A 19,154-nucleotide genomic window follows, 5' to 3' on the forward strand; every position below is an offset into this window, starting at 1 on the left:
ATGTTTAGGCTCTCTGGGTAGATCACTCTGAGGTCCTCACTCAGCTTTTCCTGGTGGTGAGGTTGTTTTTCACCGGAGTGTTGCTTAATATTTACCGTATGTCACAACACGGGCTCACAGGAATCAGAAACATGAGGTTTTCTGTCGCTCCTTTGAACGAGAAAATGCAGCGTTTGTTTCCCTTGGTTTTAGAAGAGGTTTGTAATTGAACAGGTTTAGAGCTGAAACGATTAATCGATTATTAATCGATTACTAAATTAATCGCCAACTATTTTGATAATCGATTAATCGGTTTGAAGATTTCTGATTGTTTTAGCTTCTTAAATGTGAATATATAGTTTTTTGACAAAGAAATCCTTAAAACTGAATCATTTTGGTTTGTGGACAAAACAAGATATTTCAAGAACATCATGATTTCCAGGTTTGACAAACACTGATCAATGTTTTTTTTTTTACATTTTCTGCCATTTTATGGACCAAACGATTCTTCGATTAATCGAGAAAATAATCAACAGATTAATCGATTACAAATAAAAATAATCGTTAGTTGCAGCTCTAAACAGGTTAAGAGGAAATGGGTAAAATATGACAAATTCTGGGATTAAATGGAAAACACTATGCTCCTAAAACGAAAGATGATCAGTTTTACTACAAGATGACGCAGTTTCTCGTAAATTTGGGTAAACACTGGGTAAATTTCCTAGTAAATTATTAAACTGCTGCTATTAAAAGTAGTATTTTCCTTTTTACGACGACTTACTAATAAAGATATCAAACTAAAAAAGTGTTTAAACATTAACCAGGTTAAAGTAAAAAAAATACATGTAATCTACAGCAGACAGTGTGTGTGTGTGTGTGTTTCTGTGTGTGTGTGTCTGTGTGCGACACGCCTTCGACGGAGGAGAAAAGAAGCAAAAACACCATATTTCCCCACATATTTTGCCTTTTTAATAAGAAAAAATGAAAACATGAATCATTTCAATCACATTTAAAACCAACAACAACAACAACAACAACAAAAAACGACGACAAAAAAAAACAACAACAACAATATATTATATCGGCACACTTTCAAAGTTTGAAAAGGAACATAGCTTAAATAAAAGACACTTTCTCTTTGAAACTATAGAATAATGCTCTGCAGAGGACAAACACGTGACCTGGAACTTCCGTGTCCTCTGCTTCTGTTTTTAATCCTTCAATCGATCGTCAATACTTCGATCGATCGATCTCTCTCTCTCTCTATCGGTCGGATCATGAATAAAAATAATAAAAAATAGGAAGTGAGTGGACGGCGAGGGGTCATTTCACAACCTGTGACATTGTTCCACTGATCCCACTGAGCGGGTGCACTGACAGTGTAAAGGGGGTCATTCATTCTCACATCTAAGTATTGTTGTAACACACACACACACACACACACTCACACACACACTATCAGCCCACCTGACCAGTGGGAGCTCCATAGTGCAAAGTACTGTATGTAAATCCTCCCATAGTGCATCTCTCTCCTCCCCGCCACTGTTTTTAGTAACTGACTGAATTCTCCCATGCACCTCCTTCTGTCTGTGGGAAACCATGTAGCTCCGATGCACTTTTATAGGTAACAACAGGAAATGACTCTGGGCCATGAATAACAGAAATGTTTAAAAAAAAAAAAAAAAAAAATGAAAGAAAAAGTTGTTTTTACCACAGTTACTTTGTCTGTTTTTTTTAATTTTCTGTGCTCCATCAATGACAAAATGGCTTTTTTTTAATGTTTAACCTTCATCATATCACACAAAACTACACGTTATTTTTTTTCTTTTCTTATTTATTTTTCTTATTAATAAGCTACATTTACATCGATGGACAGACCTCACATGAAATGTTGTAACAAAAAAAGGAAATGTACTCAACTGTCTCCCACTGCAGTAACACCTGCCTGAAGCAGTAACCTGAAACTTTTTTTTTTTTTTTTTTTTCTTAAAGAAGTCACATTTGGGTTGTAACTGTCGATAGAGCACATAAACACGATATATTAAAATTTATTCCCTTCATAAATAAATGCAAATATCCTTTTTCCCCCCACACATTAGCTCTATTTACAGTTTGTACAAAAGCCAATTTAGCCGCGCAGTGTGCTCTGCCACCACGGGATCTCACGTCTACGTCGGTGAGACGAATGTCTTCATTATCAGTGACCACTTCTCCTCTTTTTTTTCCTGTCCTCCGTGAAACCAGCCCCACTTTCCATGTTCATTAGAGCTGGTTAAATTAAAAAAAAAAAAAAAAAAAGATGGGGGAGGAGGAGGAGGAGGGGGGTTCTTTAGTCCTTCAAACACGGCAGCCATTTTAGATCTCTTTCAAGGCCACTGGACGTGAGCCAGAGACCAGGACAGAAAGCTAGAGGAAGATAAAGAGAGCATGGGTGTCCATTTTAGAAAGAGGAAAGTCTCCATCTTGGCTCACCCACGACACACACACACACACACAGGTGTGTGGAGATGTGCGGGTCAGCGTCCACTTTAGGAGGCGTTGAGCACCGAGCGACTGTACAGAGTTTGGTAATAAGCACCAGAGTCCATGGCCGCCGGCCCGGGGCTGTCGTAGATCTGCTTGGCCGCCACAGGAGAGCCGCCGGTGTAGCTGTTGTAGGCCATCACCTGGTCCTGGTAGGACTTCAGGTCCATCTTCTGCTCGTTGGACATGAGGTTGGTGATGGAGAACGGGTGGTTGAAGTTGTAGTGGGGGTCCAGGGACTTGAGGGCGTCGTTCTGTAGGTCCATGTGCTGGTGCATGGTGCTGGCCAGGAGGTGGCTGCCACCTGCCAGGGACTGGGGGTGGAGGAGCGGGGCGGAGGCGGCGGAGAGGGACAGGGAGGAGGGAGGGATGGAGGACGAGGTGGAGGACGACGGCGGCAGAGAGATGGGTGGGCTGTGGAGGTGTGAGGACGACAGCGGCGGGCGGTCGAGCGGAACCAGGGAGTTTCTGGAAAGCGGCTGGTCGTCCGAGGAGCCCGGGTGGGAGTGGTCTGAATGGGCGGAGTCGGCGCCCTCTGATCCACCCGTGGGGCTGTGATCCCCCACCAGGTGGTCTCCACCGTGGCCTCCTTTAGATGAACCGCCCTCCTGGCTCTTGCCGGCTTTCTTCAGCTTCTCCTCGATCTTGAAGCGCTTCTGCCGCCTCAGGTAGCAGCCGTTCTCAAACATGTTGCCCGACGCCGGGTGCAGCGTCCAGTAAGAGCCTTTGCCCGGCTTGTCCGGCGAGCGAGCCACCTTCACGAAGCAGTCGTTGAAGGAGAGCGAGTGGCGAATGGAGTTCTGCCAGCGCTGCTGGTTCTCGCGGTAGTAGGGGAACAGGTCCATGATCCACTGGTAGATCTCGTTCAGCGTGAGCATCTTGGAGCCGCTCTGCTGGATCGCCATGGTGATGAGGGAGATGTACGAGTACGGCGGCTTGGCGTGGGTCAGGGAGCGTCGGTACGGCTTCGGGGGAAGCTCCTTGGGCCCGGCGCGGCTCAGGGTGCCGGTCGAGGGGTATCCCAGTTGGCTCATGGACTGGCCCATGTTCTGGTAGTGGGACAGGGAGCCCAGGGAGCTGGACGCAGCAGGGCCCAGCTGAGCGAGAGAGCCCGGGTTGAGGGAAGAAGTCACCGGGGAGAGGGACATGTGGCCGGGCGCGGACGCCATGGACGCCAGCGATGAACCGCTGAGGGAGGAGCTGGGGTACGCCATGTTCATGCCTGCTGGGGAGGCGGTGGCCGGGTTCAGGTTGATGTAGCTGTTGATGGTTCCCATGGAGCCCATGGAACCCAGACCAGAGTTCATGGTGGCGGGAGATGAGTACATCTGGAGAGGAACAACAACACGACATCTGGTTATTCACAAGGAAACATTCAACAAAGAGAAGCAACACTTTAAAAATAAATTTAAAAAAAATAAACCCTTTAAAAACAACTATCATAAACAGCTCTGTTGTAACAGTGTGATTTAATATAGATATGTTTTCCCTCCTCTCTTTAAAATCGTTATGAATAGAAACTCCATTTAAAAAAGCGAGTGACTCTTTATCAATGCACAATGAGGCTCTCAGTGCGCAGAGAGGACATGGATTTCACACGGACATGTTAACCTGAAAATGCGTAAAAAGCGCGTCACGGTGCCTCTCGGCTCAGAAAGACGGCCTCCTCTGCTGCTTCCGCAAAAAAAAAAAAAAATACATGCAAACGAATTTGTTAAAGATTGTAACGAAAGTGGATTTGATTTTTTTATTATTATTATTATATTATAATTATTATTATTATTATTTCTCCTGTTTTTTATGCGTGTTTGATAAATGTGAATCTTTCAGAATAAGCGTTTCTATAAAAGTGTTGGTGAATGAGAGTGAGAGGGAACAGAAGGTGACTGTGAGCCCGATCACTGGTTAAATATTATCAAAGTCTTTCATGTTGGTTAATTTCATCAGGTCGAGGAGAGGTGAGAACTGAAGCTGCTGATAAAATCAACTCTGGATGCATTTTTATTTCTTTTCTTTCTCTTTTTTAGCGTTGCCGTTTGTGCTGCACCTGAAATATATCGCAGCATAAAGGAACGATTCCAAAAAATAAAATAAAGTAATAAAAATGTAAAAAGAAATAACGTGAAAGTATAGAATTAAATCTGCTTAGATCAGAAATGCAAATTAAAAACAGTTTTTCATTATTACTGAGTGTAAAAAAAACGAGCAGCTGCCAACAGATTATTATTCTTATTTTAAACTTCTTGTTTTACGGTAATATTTCTCTTTAAGTGGTTTTAATTCGTACAGATTCTCTGCTTTGCGTCAATATGGATTTGTCGTATGAGGAAACTTCTTTATTTTAATAAAGCTCTAAAACGTGCAAACTTACTTCTATAAATAAGTCAATAAGTAAAAGAACAGAGTGTGAATGGTGTCTTTACCTCGCTGGCTTCGCTGTAGAAAGTATTCCACTCTGATGGCAGATCATGGGTTTCCATCTTCACAGAGCTCAACATCCCCAACACAAACCTCTGGAGGATAAATCTTTGTGCAGGACCGGGTTTTCTTTCTCGGTTTTCTTTCTTTTTCTTTTTTTTTTGAAAGGTAAAAAAACAAGAAAAAGAAATGAATTAGAAAATAAAATCCTTCGCAGAGCTGGAAGTTTTCAGGGAGAAATCCAAACACAGATTTGTCTCCACCTCGATCCAACAAAAAAAAAAAGTTTTTGGAGTCAAACAAAAAAAAAAAACGCCAAATGGAGGCGAGTCGCTGCGCTCGTGGACACAAATGTAAGTCAATATTTTTGAACGTGTCTTTTCACTCGTCCATTGTTTTCTAAACCCTGCTCTCTCTCTCTCTCTCTCTCTCTCTGGTTGTGTCTGAGCAGATGAGCTGAGGTGCCGGGGCCTCAGGACGCAGGAGGAGGACGTTGCTGAGCTCAAATACACTGGAGGAACTTGGCCGTGCTGCTCTTATACGAGCGCACAGGCCCCGCCCCGCGCCTCACATTTGAATATACCGTGTTGAGGATTCAGGAAGGGCCCCGCAAAAAAGGCCGACATGGCCCCCTGGCGTGCTGTATATTGGCCCCGCGGCTGCACCTGGAGCGGGGCTCCCCCCCACCCCCCCACCCCCCCCACCGCGCCACGGACTGTCCCACGCTCCTGCAGCCACAGAGCAAAGTGGGTTTGTTTTATTCTCTAAGACGTTGATATAAAGTTAAAGTCTAAGTATGTGGTTAAAAGTTCCTTCTCATCTGCAGATAGAAGATAACATGGGTTTATAAACAGTGCACATGTACAGCACTTTATCAAATAGATATACTTTATTAATCCCCTTGGGGAAATTAATAAAGTACATATTTTTATTCCATTTTAATATTTGTTTTTCTTGTATTTTATCTTGATAAAACACAGTTTGATTACATTTGATTTGGCTTTTGTGTGCTGTCATTTAAGGAGTTTAATTGTCAGTTTGTGTGTCTATACTTACATTTTCATCTTTTTTTTAGGACATTTTTTGGCATAAATGCTCACCTTGTCAAGACCACTAGTCCTATTTGGGACCAAAGCCTGGTTCTAGTGTGGCAGAAGGTCATTTTTAATGTTAAAGTTAGGGATAAAGTTGTGTTTCAGCTGTCTAAAAGAATTGAAATCCCTGCATGTGTGAGCGGGTGTGTGTGTGTGTGGGTGATGAGGGCGTGAAAGTGTTTAATTCTCTCGGCTATCACTTCTGAGGAGCCGTGAACCCTGTAACACCCTCTCTCGGGGCCCGTCATTGTAATAACCGCCGAGTTTATTCCAGATTCGGACTCGTGATAGTCAAATATCACGGTCATGAATGAAAAACGTGAGATTATCAGAGATTATAATCAGTCAACAACAGGCACCTTCAGTTCCCACCAACCACGGCCACGGACCTTCCCACAAACTAAACTTTGGCCACATAAAGGAACGAAAAAATACGCAAATATCATTATAAATCTTGACAGTTTGTCTTTTCGTGCGCAAATGCCGCCTTAAGGAGTTCTCTTTCAGGGCGTGCAAAGTGTCTTTACTCTCACTGACACTTGTCCTCTAAATAAATAAATACATACATACATGGATTCCGTTTGGCTCCGTTTGGATGCGCCTGTGCGTAAATTCCGTGCGTAATTTTCATTTAACTCGCGAGAGCCGTCACAGACGGCATTAAGAACACCATGTGTAATCCCGCAGTAAACGCCGCATCTGCGCCGGACTGACTGCTGCATTCTGCGGAATACACATCAGGCCTCGGTGCAGACGGAGGCCCGTGAATGTCAATGCCTCGTCCTAATGACTGTTCAATGGAGATGTAATTGATGCGCAGGCGGGAGGTCGATGGGATTAGACGGTGAGAAAAAAAAGGAAATAAGAAATAGCAGGAAGGAGCGTCCGCGTGCAGATGCTGCAGAAAATATGCAGAGTGGAAGAAAAGACGTTTTTATGTCGAGGTTTTTTTTAAATTAAAATGTGTTTCGCCCTTTTCAAAAATCTCATTCTGCAAATGTGGTGTTTTTTTCTCTCTCTCTCTCTGATTCATCACTCAGTCGTGGTGATGTCTGAGCTGCAGCTCTGCAGAGAGAAGGAAACATCTCCACGTCTCAGACTCCACAGGCTCTCACCTGCACAGTCTGCGCCATCATCGCCTGTTTGCAAAAGGCTGTCAAAGTCGATTAACACGCGGAATGAGCTCACACCTCCGCGTCTGTAATGATGTAATTAAAGACCCTCCAAAAAAAAGATTCTCCTTCTTCGTCTTTTTCTATGTTTGGAGATGAATAGGATGGTCAACTTTGACCTCCAGCAGCCTCTGGATTCACTCATTCTTTAAACGCGTGAAGAATGATTCATTATAATGATGATGAAACATGGAGTTTAATCTCAGCAGCAGAACAGATCGTTATTAACTCCATGTTCTCATGCAGATGAATAATAATACAATAATCCACATCCAAACCTGTTGCACCTGTTCCCTCACATCCACACTCAGAATCACTTAAACAAACCCCCCAAAAAAATATCCAAGTTTTACGCACTTTTCTGAGAAATGGATGGAAGTGTTGTTTCATGTATGCGGACATTTGATTGGTGTAATGCTCCTTTAAGGAACCCCCCCCCCCCCTCCTCCCTCCCAAACTTAGGTCCAGCCATATCCTCTCCTCTCACTGCGGGCCGTTTTTCATGCCAATGGCGCTGCCATCGTCCATTAACACCTCTATAATTGGTTTAACAAAAGCTGGAACGAGCTGCTGCTGCTAATGGAGGAAGCGACAGATCGGCCTCTATACCAGGAGACACCCCCCCCCCCCCCCCACCCACCCCTCATCATCATCATCATCATCATCAATTAATATCAGTTTGTCTTCTCAGAAAACTAACTTCGAACTTTGTCAGGTTATTTTTTAAAACTGCGCTCCAGACATACAGTGACCCCCCTCTGTCTCTTTCTGATCATGATACAAGGATCCACTCTGTCCTGCAGAGCTGCTGCTGCTGTCTTCAGCCTCACAACTGCAAAGGTGTAAGAGCGCCATCGTGTGGTCGCAGCCAAACACAACTGTTACTGCCCTGTTACTTCCTCCAATTGGTTCTTTACACGCAGTGTTTCCCAACCCTGGTCCTCAGGGAACACTGCTCTGCCATGTTTTAGATGTTGCCCTGCTCCAAAACACCTCATTCAGATGAAACATTCATTTTTTGAAAAGAAATTACAAAAATGTTAATGTATATATATATATATATATATATACACACACATATACATATATTAAAATTGACAAAAGTTGAAAAATGTAAGGTCTTTTTTAACAAAAGTAGAAACATTATATTTTTGAAAACAAATTGACAAAAATGTAAATTTATATACATATACATATACATATATTAAAATTGACAAAAGTTGAAAAATGTAAGTTTTTTTTAACAAAAGTTGAAAAATTTAAGTTTTTTTTAACAAGTTGAAACATTACATTTTTTGAAAAAAAATTGTCCAAAATTTAAATTTAAATTTTTTTTCTTTTAAATGACAAATGTTGAAACATTAAATTATTTGAAAAACAAATGACAAAAGTTCTGATGTCCATTTATTATTTGAATCAGGTGTTTTTGGAGCAGGGCAACATCTAAAACATGGCACGGCAGTGTTCCCCTGAGGACCAGGGTTGGGAAACACTGCTTTACAGTCTGTATTTTATACATTAACCCACATTAAAGACTCGTTTAATTATGCCAGTTAATATCTACCTATCTATCCTTTTTAAACTAAAAGAAATAGAGTAAATAATGGTGTGGATGTTCATCATTACATACACATTTTTTAATCTTCTTAAACTGCAAAAACATAATGTTTCAGTGACTTTTATGTCAAATATTATTTATTTTACGTTTGAGTCCACAATATATATATATATATATATACACACACACACTGGTCTTGCCTTCTTTGTGTGGACACTCATAGACACAGTACATCCCTAACTGTCACAACTAAATGCCTAACCCTCGCCCTAAAACCAGGTCTTTATCCTCAAAAAGCCTAAACTCATACATCAGATTAGTGTTTTAAACATAAAGACTGTAGAGTTAACAAAACAAGTTTAATTACAAACGTACTGTAATACAAGTCAAAAGTATATTAGTGATAAACTCATTTTGATTTCACCAAACATGACGTAGTGTTTTCTCCTCCTTACATGCAGGAACACGCTGGGACATAATAATCAGGAATTTAAATATAAAAGTCAGTAAAAAAAAAACACCACGTTAAAGCCATAAATACAACTATAGGTAATATAATATAACCTTGATTGATTAATGCTGTATAAAACTTATGAAGGAGAGAAACTGCTCTAAGTGTTTTAACCCATTTATTCCTGTGTTTCTATTTTGTACATGAAGATACAATAACAACAAAAACGGGTCTAAAATAATAATAAAAAAAAAATAACACCAAAAGAAAATAAACAGACAGAGCGATAGAAAGAAAGACAATATCCAAACAATGACTGGCCGACCAACTTTTACAACAACAGTCGTCTGATGGCGAGCGAAGGGAAACAGATTCAGGTTGATCATTGACTAGGCAATAAAATAATAATAAAAATGAAAACAAAAGCCATTGCACTCCTACTTCCCCTGAGGTTCCCAGACAGACACACACACAAACAGACGGTAAACATTTACAAAAAGGCACTTAACAAGGGCTTTGCATGATGTATCAGTGCATATTAAAACTCCAATTCCACTTCTTCTAATTCCACACGCACGACAGACCTGATCTAAGCAGAGTAGAAGTCCTGTGCTGAACACTTTACTTAGACGGTGACATGTCAAATCCCATCAGTACATCAGTCGACCACCAAGAAATATATTTATATATATACGTCTTCTTCTTTTTTTTCTTTTTCCATAGAACATTTACATCCAGACACATTAGTTTGGGCATAAAATGACCTTTGGCTTATGTGTGTGTGTGTGTGTGCTTTTGTACTGACATGTACATCCTGCACATAAAGAGACAAACCACAAACAAACTATTTTAATGTGTGTGTGTATATTTAACCGTTACAATGTGACAAACAGGATTAAAAGTATGGTGATGATGTGTAAGAGTCATTTCAGTGCAATTAGGACAAATGATTATTTTCTTGGTCAATCAAGTAATTGTTTTTTTAATGGTGTAAAATATCAATTCTTTTTTCCTGAAATTCCAAATTTTGACCAGAATACAAAGATATTCAGTTTATTAACATATTCACACTTAAACAGCTGAAATCAAAGAACTTACTTAAAAAAAAAAAACTCACTCAAATCAATTGAACAATATTAAAATATTGGCGATTTGTCTGTCACAGCAAAAATCATAATGCTGTTTAATTTAAACTGAACTCGTTATCGATGGGGTTTTTCTCGCTTTAAGAAAATGATATGCTGTCATTTTAATGACCAAACTGTTGCATATATATATATATATATGTATATATATATACTATGACTAAGGATTGCACATACATACAATTATGGGGTGAATACAGTATATATATATATAACATTGAACATTCTATTATCAAATATAGTCCTCGGTCTATCAATAGATAAATCTTCATATACATTCGAGGTGAAGCGTGGGCTGGAAATCGTATGAAAGCAACGTTTAAAACAGAGTTTCTGTGGCGGATCAACAGGTCGTCGTCGTTTCTACACGGAGAACCTTCGCCTTTCTCTGGGGTCAAAGTTGAAAGTGGATGAAAAAAACGACTAACGAGAAAGAGAGAGGGAGAGAGGGACGCGTCACTGCTGGCTTTACCGTCCACATCCTGTGCTTTTTATTGTCATTTTAAAACTATAATCGCACACAACTTTCAAATTTAAGCTACTTGATCATCCTCGCACTCAACTTTTCACGATTGTTTTTGAGTTTGTCTGAGACGAGACCTCGTGCCGCACGTCTGCACAGTCTGTTCACAAACAAACATAATGGTCAGAACTGCATTTTTTAGCGTTTGTGTGTTGACGTTGTTGTGCTTTCACGTTGCCGGCAACAATAGTAACTGAAACATAGCTACGTTCTGTGTGTTTGGGAACACTTAGCATCCATATGCTAGGTTCACCCATGTGCTATCACATCAGCAGTAATGATATAGCACTGTATAGTTGTAGCATGGGTCGTCATAGGTCAGTTATTGCCAGGGTTACTTTATTTATTTTAGACTTTATTGACTATCTGGACATGAAGAGGATTTCCACAAATAATATTAAAAGTGTGTCAGACACATATTACATACCCTAGCTTTACTTTACTGGTGGCTATATGGAGAAATAAGGACATGTTAATGGTTTGTTTTGTTGAAAATCTTTTCTTAAAGTGCAGAGACATTCTTGCTAAAAAAAAGCTGGTGAAGTCAATTTGTTGCTTCAGCCGCAAATGCTAATGAACAACAGAAGTAGCCGCTCTTCAATCGACGATTGGTCCTGAATATGTGATTCCAGCAGTACGTCGCGATGGCTGTTTTCACTGACACATTCACCGTCTTGATAAAAAAAAAAAAAACTAATAATAATAATAATAATTGTGGTGACGATTCGCTAAAATCTCTGCTGTTTTCTGAAATGAAAATTTGACACAGGTTTGTGTTCCAGAGTTGGCAAGGGTGAGCTCCGATAATTTTAAAGTGATCATAGAAATTTGAATTCACATTCGACAAAATGTACATTTAAAGTTGGCAAAGTCAACACTGATTTAGAAAAGAAGAAGAAGAAGGAAAAAAATAAAAAATACAAATGAATAATTACAGTTTGTGAAGGCAGTCTTTGCAGCTTCAGTCAGGTGTCTGACAGGGTCCGATAATGTCGATAGAACTGGTTGGTATAAGTGGGCGGAGTTAAGACCTGTATAACAAAAGGTTTTTTCCGAGCTATGGGTTGAAGTGTCGTCACTCCTCAGGATTTCTCAGCAGTCCGGTGCAGACGTTACCTTTTTGTATGTGATACAACTGTGGTGACAAAGAGGAAACAAAGCAAAACAGCATCAAATAACAGATTACCATTCCACCACAGATTAGGTGCAGTTATAACACTAATACTCTTTTTTACAGTGCTTAAATGGAGTAAAGTCACATGTCTGCATTACCTGCCTGCTGCTGTGTTGGGAGCTCGTTTCCATTGAAACTACCATCACGTCTCTCTCTCTTTCTTGACGGCGACATCTCCGCTCCCTGATCCGGCTCCACTGGCGACTCCACCCCCTGCCCCAGATGTAGCGGAGGCTGCCGGTCCAGGCCCTGACCCGGCTCCAGATGCTCCAGCTGCCGCAGGTCCTGCTCCGCCGCTGCCCAGTATGGTGGAGACTTCTCCTTGCATGAAGGCCCAAGGGGGACTGTTGGGAGAGTTATCCAACGGACAGCGCTCTCCACTGGGGCAGTACACCTCTCCGTCCCCCCGTCGGCTCTGGATGTACACTCTGGTGCAAGGGAAGCAGAACCTATATGTGGTGGAGGTAGAAAATACACAAGTATTATAGATAACGACAATGACGGCTTTGTTACAATAATATCCAAGTATTTCAGTCACTCATTGTACATGTAAATGTTGCCAATCTAATAAACAGGCTTAGATTTTCTTCATGGCAACTTCACAATACAACTAAACACACAAACCTATGTCCTGGCACGGATGGACACTGAACAAAGTGTGTGTCTTCCAGCCTCTCGTGACACAAGCTGCAGGACAGCGTGTTCCCCGCCGAGTGGGCGCTGTTGGTGGTTGCCGATCCCAGCTCGGAGGCACCGCTGTGGGGCAACGCTGCAGCTGTGGTGGCTGCTTCTGCTGAGGTGCTGGACCCCAGGGGCTCCCCGCCGGACCTCGCAGCAGGGGGTCGCGGCAGCCTGGCTGGAGACGAGGCAGGCTTTGGGCTCGTCTGGCTCACGCCTCCTGCCATGGAAGAGGACGAAGAGGGGAGGCCTGTGTTTTTGCCAGTGTTGCCACCAGCCACGCTGCTGTGGACCTGCGTCTGTATCTTGGGCTGGTTCTGGGAAGAGCTGAGCTCTCGCTCCAGTTCTGGAGTGATAAAGGGGGCGATACCCATTCCTATTCCCAGCTGTCTTCGGCTCATTTCGGCCAGCACCGGAGCAGGGAAGATCATAGGACCACTCATGGGGGCTGTCCTGGCTGTCAGACCCGGTGGCATGCCCGGAATCAGCCCGGGTGGGATCCCTGCGATACTCTGCGTTACCAGGCTGGGAGGGATGGCAGCGCCGAGCATGGGTCTCCGGCTGCCGCTGGGGCTCTGGCGGTGCACCTCTTGAGGCGGCTGCCCCTCGCGATGCAGCCCGTTAGGCGGCACACGAATAGCCGATCCGGCGCTTTCTCCTCTTCCTCCCCTGTCAAAGCGGTCGGTGTGTGGCCTGCCTCCGTCTGCCGCCGCCGCCGCCGCCGCCTCTCCTCTGCCGGTGGCACCGTGTTTACTGGGTGAGGGACCCGGTGACCTGACGTTCCCGTCCTGCAGCCCGTGAGTTCGTTTCAGCTGTCGGGCGCTCGCTATCAAGAATTCAATCTGATTGGCTCCCTCGTAGTTGACACAGCCGCGGCACACCACCTCGCTGAAGTCCCACACCACCGTCCAGGGCATCTTCGGTAGGTCGCACAGGTAGCACCACTGGCGCCTGGAGGAAGAGGAGGAGGAGGAAGGGGACGACATGGCCGGCTAGGCAGCTGTCCTCAGCGGCTTCAAGGAGCCAGCGAGCTTGCTAACACGCTAGCACAAGGTAGCTAAGTTAACCTACTTAGCTTGACAGGTGCACGCCCTCTCTTTGCTGACGGCTCGTTGCTTTAACGGAATCCGAAACGCTTCAGAACAGCGTTACACATCGTACGTGTGGAAAATCCGCTCAAACCCCGCGGTTGTGTTCGCTCTTTATGTCATATGTTTGTTTTGTTTACCCACTTCGGCCTGCTCTTCACTGCTGTCAACGGTCTGTCCTGCGGACGCTGTGACGTTACGTAACCCGACGCGAGGCATTGTGGGTGTTCGGGTTCCCTTACTTGGATCTGACGACGCAAACGGACGCGTGGAGCCAGTGCCGCGGAACTACAAGCGCGACTTCCACGGAAATGACGTCATCAAAGGTCACAGTTCTTTCCGTGTCAACACATGTGCGTCTTCCATAGTCGCACGGCCACAGAAGCGAATGCTGCATTTCAGTGAGTCGCGGTTTATTAAAAAAATAGAATAGAATTAGAAAAAAAAATGCCCCGCGGTATTTCATCTTCATCAAGCGAAGATGAAGCGGACAATGTTCCCGCGGAACCACAACAAGAAAAACAAACAGAATCTGGTGAGTTCACTCTCATTGTTAGAGTTTTGGTTGGTTTGCAGGTTAGCTAATAGTCGAATAAGCTAATTCAGTTTTAATACACTGTAAAGAATAGTGACACTGACTGAACACTGTTTGTTGTGGTTAACACCTTTTATTTGTACTGTGGAGTTATATGACAAAAATGTGTAATCAATGTATGTAAAAATGTAATACTATACTACTGTGTTTGTAACGTACTGTGTTTCCTATGTTATCTATTAGTATAGTTGTAAGACGCAAGCAAGATTAATATGAAAATAAGAAATTAGAACAGACACCTACATGACCTATATTCATGTTTTCCTCCTCTGTTGTTGTTTATAATGAAATAATGACGGTGTGTTGTTTGGATCAACAGAGGAGAAGAGCACCAGGTTCCAGTGTCCTGCTGACTTTGTGTCTTTCTGCCACAAACCCTGCAGCAGCACACTGACCAAGAGTCTGAAGAACAACAACAATGAGTTATGGCTCATTAAAGCTCCTGCCAGCTTTAGTCCAGAATGGTGGGTGCATGTGTTTTTGTCTCTGTCTCGTGAACAAATATATTCCAATCGTCACAGTTTTTTTTGTTTGTTAATGCAGTCAGTGGGTATTTTTTCAGTTTAAACTTATTCTTTATTTATTTATTTATGATGTTGAAAGTGATAGAAATAATAACAACATATCCTGCCCACAATTGTGGAAAGCAATAACATTGTGCAGCTATGGTCATCATTTTGATTTCCTTCTCCTCTGTTTTATCCAAAGTGGTTTTGGTAACTTGCCAGGAACTGGTGTTGTGTCATAATAAGCACCCCTGTGTGAAAGAAGACCACCAACAAGCAGTATAGTAGTTTGAGGTTGTTTTTTTGAAGTGGGAGTGTAGGATGTTTAATATACAGCTAACAGATATTATAGATATTCATCCATCCATCCATCCATTATCTACCGCTTTATCCTCCACCAAAAGGTCGCGGGGGGTGCTGTGCCTATCTCAGCAGACATTGGGCGATAGGCGGGGTACACCCTGGACAGTTCACCAGTCCATCACAGGGCCACATATAGGGCCACATATAGAGACAAACAACCATTCACTCACGTCAGTCAATTTAGAGTGACCAATTCACCTAATCCCCATATTGCATGTTTTTGGACTGTGGGAGGAAGCCGGAGAACCCGGAGAAAACCCACGCACGGGAGAGAACATGCAAACTCCTTGCAGAAAGGCCCTTGTTCCGAAGATGTTCCAAACGGGGCTCGAACCCAGGAACCCGGGTCTTCTTGCTGCAAAGGCAAGAGTGCTAACCACTACACCAACCGTGGGCCCATAGATATTCATATAGAGATATTATATTTTCTACTGTTTCCGCTAACAGCAAACCTTTGGTTCCGTCTCTCTCTCCAGAACAACAGTCTGTCATATATAACACGCTGATTATAACCAAGCACTGTTCTCCTTAGCCTGAAAACAGGAGTAAAACATCTCTTTCAAAGAACAATTTATAAAAAGCAACACACTCACAATGGATGTACAATATCAGCAACGATGACATTAAAACACTACAACAACAACATCAAAACAATTCATATTAACAAGACATTACACATATTAACACACTGGGGCCAGCAGGTGGCACTGTAAACTGAGAAAATTCTGTAGGTTTGGTTTGGATGGTACTTAACATTGTCTTTGCTTCCTCTGTCCAGTTTCAGGAGCATCAAGGTGCCTCTGTCAGGTCTCCACAACCTGAAGACTCCAACTGCTGCAGGGGGAGCTCGGAGTGGGAGTGGCCAGCAGATCTACAGCATCCTGGCGTCCCCCACTGCGACCTCAGACCTCCACCTGCTCACCAGTCGCAAGCAGTCGTCAAGCGGCGCCGTTTTTGCTCCTGCTTTCTCGGGCCTGCTGAATGTGTGCGAGAGCTACGGAGACAGCAGCGCCAACTTGGCGCCGCAGGTCATACCCGCGGCTCCAGCGCCCTCCATACCACCGGGGCTCAAACAACGATTCCAACCCTTTGGCAGCAAAACCCCGACGCTGACATGCGTGGCAGAAGATGAGGTGGAGGGAGCATCGTGTGGACCCTCGTCTGCAAACCTCCGTCCTCTGGTAGTTAAACGGTGCATAGAAGGAGTAACGGGGCACGAAGAAGAAGAAGGGAGGAAGAAAAAGAAGAAGAAGAAAAATAAGCGGATGAAGACGGAGCAAGTCGAGGTGACGGAAGTGAAAGTGGAACCAAATGCTGAAATTCTGGACGAAGCATTGACGGAGGTTTCAGAGGAGAGGAGGAAGAAGAAGAAGAAAAAGAAGGACAGGGAGAGAGACGAGGTGGAGGAGGGAGTTGAGCCAGGTGTGAGGGTAAAGGTGGAAGAGGTCGTGGTGAAATGTGAACCAACAGACACTGGATATGGGGATGAAGTGGAAGGGTCGCTTAAGACGAAGAAGAAGAAGAAAAAGAAAAGCAAAACACATGATGAATGATGTGTTGTCACCTTTTTGGCTAGTTTTCGAAACTCGTTTTTTTTTTTACTTTTACTATGAATTCAGTGTTTTGTTTATATAAATATTTGATATATATCCCAATACAAGATTTTACTTTTGTAAAATATTGCATTTAAAAGTGAGATCGGACACATCCTGAATCAATTAAACCGTGGCATGTATGATAATGTGTGTATTGGTCTCTCTGCGTCTTCAGGGCCAACGTTCCTGTCACACTGAGCTCGGGAATGGACCGCGTTACGCACAAAGAACGTGTGCAGCTGCAGGCCACTTTCATTACACGGGTTAATCAGAGTGTACACGGAGGAATTTCTGCCTGTCAAGCTAAAGCAGATTACAAAGAATAGAAAAAAACAGAGCTGTTACGGAGACAGACTAATGGTTCAGTGTCTCGATTGGTCACGTGTACCGTGTTGGTGAAATGAATGCATGTGCAGGAAAACGCACACGAGCTTCACACAAGTGATCAAATAAAAACGATAGGAAACGAAAAGCATTGTGTTTGTGTCCTGCAAGAGAGCAGCATTTTTTCTCCCCAGCCTTGTTAACACGGTGACGCCATCCAAAAGGAATGGAACTGGAACTTGTTTTTGTTTCTTGTGTTCAGGCTTTGATATTGTGTAACAGCAAGGAAGTCCCCAATTTGCATGTGCGTGTAGTTCTCTAATAATGTGTTGTGTGTAAAGTGTTTCTCTGAAGAAAGATCACTAGGAAAAAGCAAAAGACGCTGTCTCTTTACTGCAACACAATCAGTTAAGGTCAACTATGTGACCTTTAGGAGGGTTTATTGGCTAATATTGAATATTCTATCAATACGTCTGTTTGCATAAGTGTATAAGTGCTTGGTAATAACAATTTCAGAGCCTCAGAATACACACACACATTATATTATTGATAAACCTAAGACATTTTGAAGTGGAAACTCACTACACAAATAAACAATTACAGCATTGTGTCTGGTATGCGAAGGCCAAACAATAATGCACTCTAGATGTCAGTCATTCTTAGAATTTGGACTTTTGGATGAGCTCAGATTTAAACAAACAGTCATTTCTCACCTCTGATGTAATGAAAGTTTCTCCTCGAATGACCATTTCAAAAAATAGGCTATTTAGTATATTTATGACTCAAAACTAAGCAGGAATCACTTCGTGGCTATATGTTAAATGTCATTTTTAGAGAAAGGTGCAAAACATTATACTGAAGTCTTTAAAAAATCTACATTTTTACCACCAAAATAGTGGGTGGAGAAGGGGCAGATGTGACAGGTAGGTGGCGCCATAGTCCAGCCTGTTAATTCTGTGTGTGCGGCTGCAGCCTCTGAACAACCTCTGAGCTCATTATTTTCATGCTGCCATTCCTTTTCACTCATCATCTTGTTTGTCTTAATGCACAAAGAGAAGATTTTAAAAAAATGTCAGCGACGGCGAATCATCAGATCTCATTGGAACTAAAGTTAAAAAAAAAGTGAGTGAGTCCAGGCTCTGTATCCTCCCTCCTCCTTCCTCCTCTCTGCACCAGAGTATGGTCCTGTTTCTTAATGAGCTCAGGAACCTCTGGCACCATCACACTCTCACCATCTGTAATAACCCGTCTGCACACGCTCTCAGGCCTTATTGATCCGTCCTCACTTCTGCATTTCGCTTTATTTTAGGGCTCAACCAGACCCAAGAATAATCCGAACCGTGTCGGAGTCAAAAATGTCAACCTTAATCTTGCACTCTGAGGTGTAGTTTTCTTTCTTTTCTCTTTTTTTCTAGCAGGCAGCCATAAAAGCCACAGATGTCAGACGTTGGACGGAGTGTTTCCCCTTCCGTGAGTCACATCTCATGCCAGATTTCTGTGTATTTTCACAGGTATGTTGAATGTGTATGAGCGTCTGTGCTGCAGACTGTGTGCCTGTACAACACAGAGTGTATTTGTGTGAGTGAGCAGCTGCCCGAGTGTGAAGTTAGTCGGGGGGGAAAAAAGAGAAAAGAATCTTATTTGCTTGCATTTTTATCATCTGTTGCTTCATGTTTTCTTTTTTTTTCTTTTTTACATAATTTAAAATATTTAACTTTCTTTGCTTTTATTGTTTCACACTGTGAGAATTCTGTGCAAAACAAAGCTTTGTTCAGATTAGTTTTTGCAAAAAACGATGGAAGTGAGACTCGACAAGCAAGTGCCAGCTCCCACAGCTGCCTCTAATAGGTGGACTCTTAGTAATAATAAATAGAGTCGTGCATTTTATTTGCGATGTTGTTATTTTGTGCCTTTCAAGACACTCAAGGACACCAAATAATAAAAGCAATAAACGAAAGCAAATGGAAT

General features: G+C 42.8%; 3 protein-coding genes across 3 annotated transcripts; 1 reads left to right on the forward strand and 2 right to left on the reverse strand.

Annotated features, from left to right (window-relative positions):
- Positions 1-2,507: 2,507 nt before the first annotated feature.
- Positions 2,508-5,000, reverse strand: foxa3 (forkhead box A3; the record flags this gene model as incomplete). Its single annotated transcript, XM_083886117.1, has 2 exons — positions 2,508-3,830; positions 4,926-5,000. The coding sequence occupies 2 exons, from the start codon at positions 4,998-5,000 to the stop codon at positions 2,508-2,510; spliced, it is 1,398 nt and encodes a 465-aa protein (XP_083742243.1).
- Positions 5,001-12,179: 7,179 nt separating this feature from the next.
- Positions 12,180-13,720, reverse strand: LOC310925167 (interferon regulatory factor 2-binding protein 2-B-like; the record flags this gene model as incomplete). The annotated part of the gene is made up of 2 exons (XM_083887041.1): positions 12,662-13,720; positions 12,180-12,486 (listed from the first exon to the last, which is right to left on the reverse strand). Exons 1-2 carry the CDS (start codon positions 13,699-13,701, stop codon positions 12,180-12,182), a joined length of 1,347 nt encoding a protein of 448 aa, XP_083743167.1. The 5' UTR covers positions 13,702-13,720.
- Positions 13,721-14,183: 463 nt separating this feature from the next.
- polr1g (RNA polymerase I subunit G) lies at positions 14,184-17,140 on the forward strand. The gene is made up of 3 exons (XM_083886267.1): positions 14,184-14,338; positions 14,718-14,862; positions 16,046-17,140. The coding sequence occupies exons 1-3, from the start codon at positions 14,251-14,253 to the stop codon at positions 16,818-16,820; spliced, it is 1,008 nt and encodes a 335-aa protein (XP_083742393.1). The 5' UTR covers positions 14,184-14,250; the 3' UTR covers positions 16,821-17,140.
- The last annotated feature ends 2,014 nt before the right edge of the window (positions 17,141-19,154 follow it).

This window comes from Microchirus variegatus, assembly GCF_963457635.1.
Source record: "Microchirus variegatus genome assembly, chromosome: 3".
NCBI lineage: Eukaryota > Metazoa > Chordata > Actinopteri > Pleuronectiformes > Soleidae > Microchirus > Microchirus variegatus.

Excerpts from the sequence above, each read along its gene's own strand:
- polr1g (XM_083886267.1), top strand. The coding sequence starts at position 14,251 with ATGCCCCGCGGTATTTCATCTTCATCAAGCGAAGATGAAGCGGACAAT. Across the intron at positions 14,339-14,717 it reads AGAAAAACAAACAGAATCTG|AGGAGAAGAGCACCAGGTTC; the intron begins GTGAGTTCACTC and ends TTGGATCAACAG. Across the intron at positions 14,863-16,045 it reads GCCAGCTTTAGTCCAGAATG|TTTCAGGAGCATCAAGGTGC; the intron begins GTGGGTGCATGT and ends TCCTCTGTCCAG.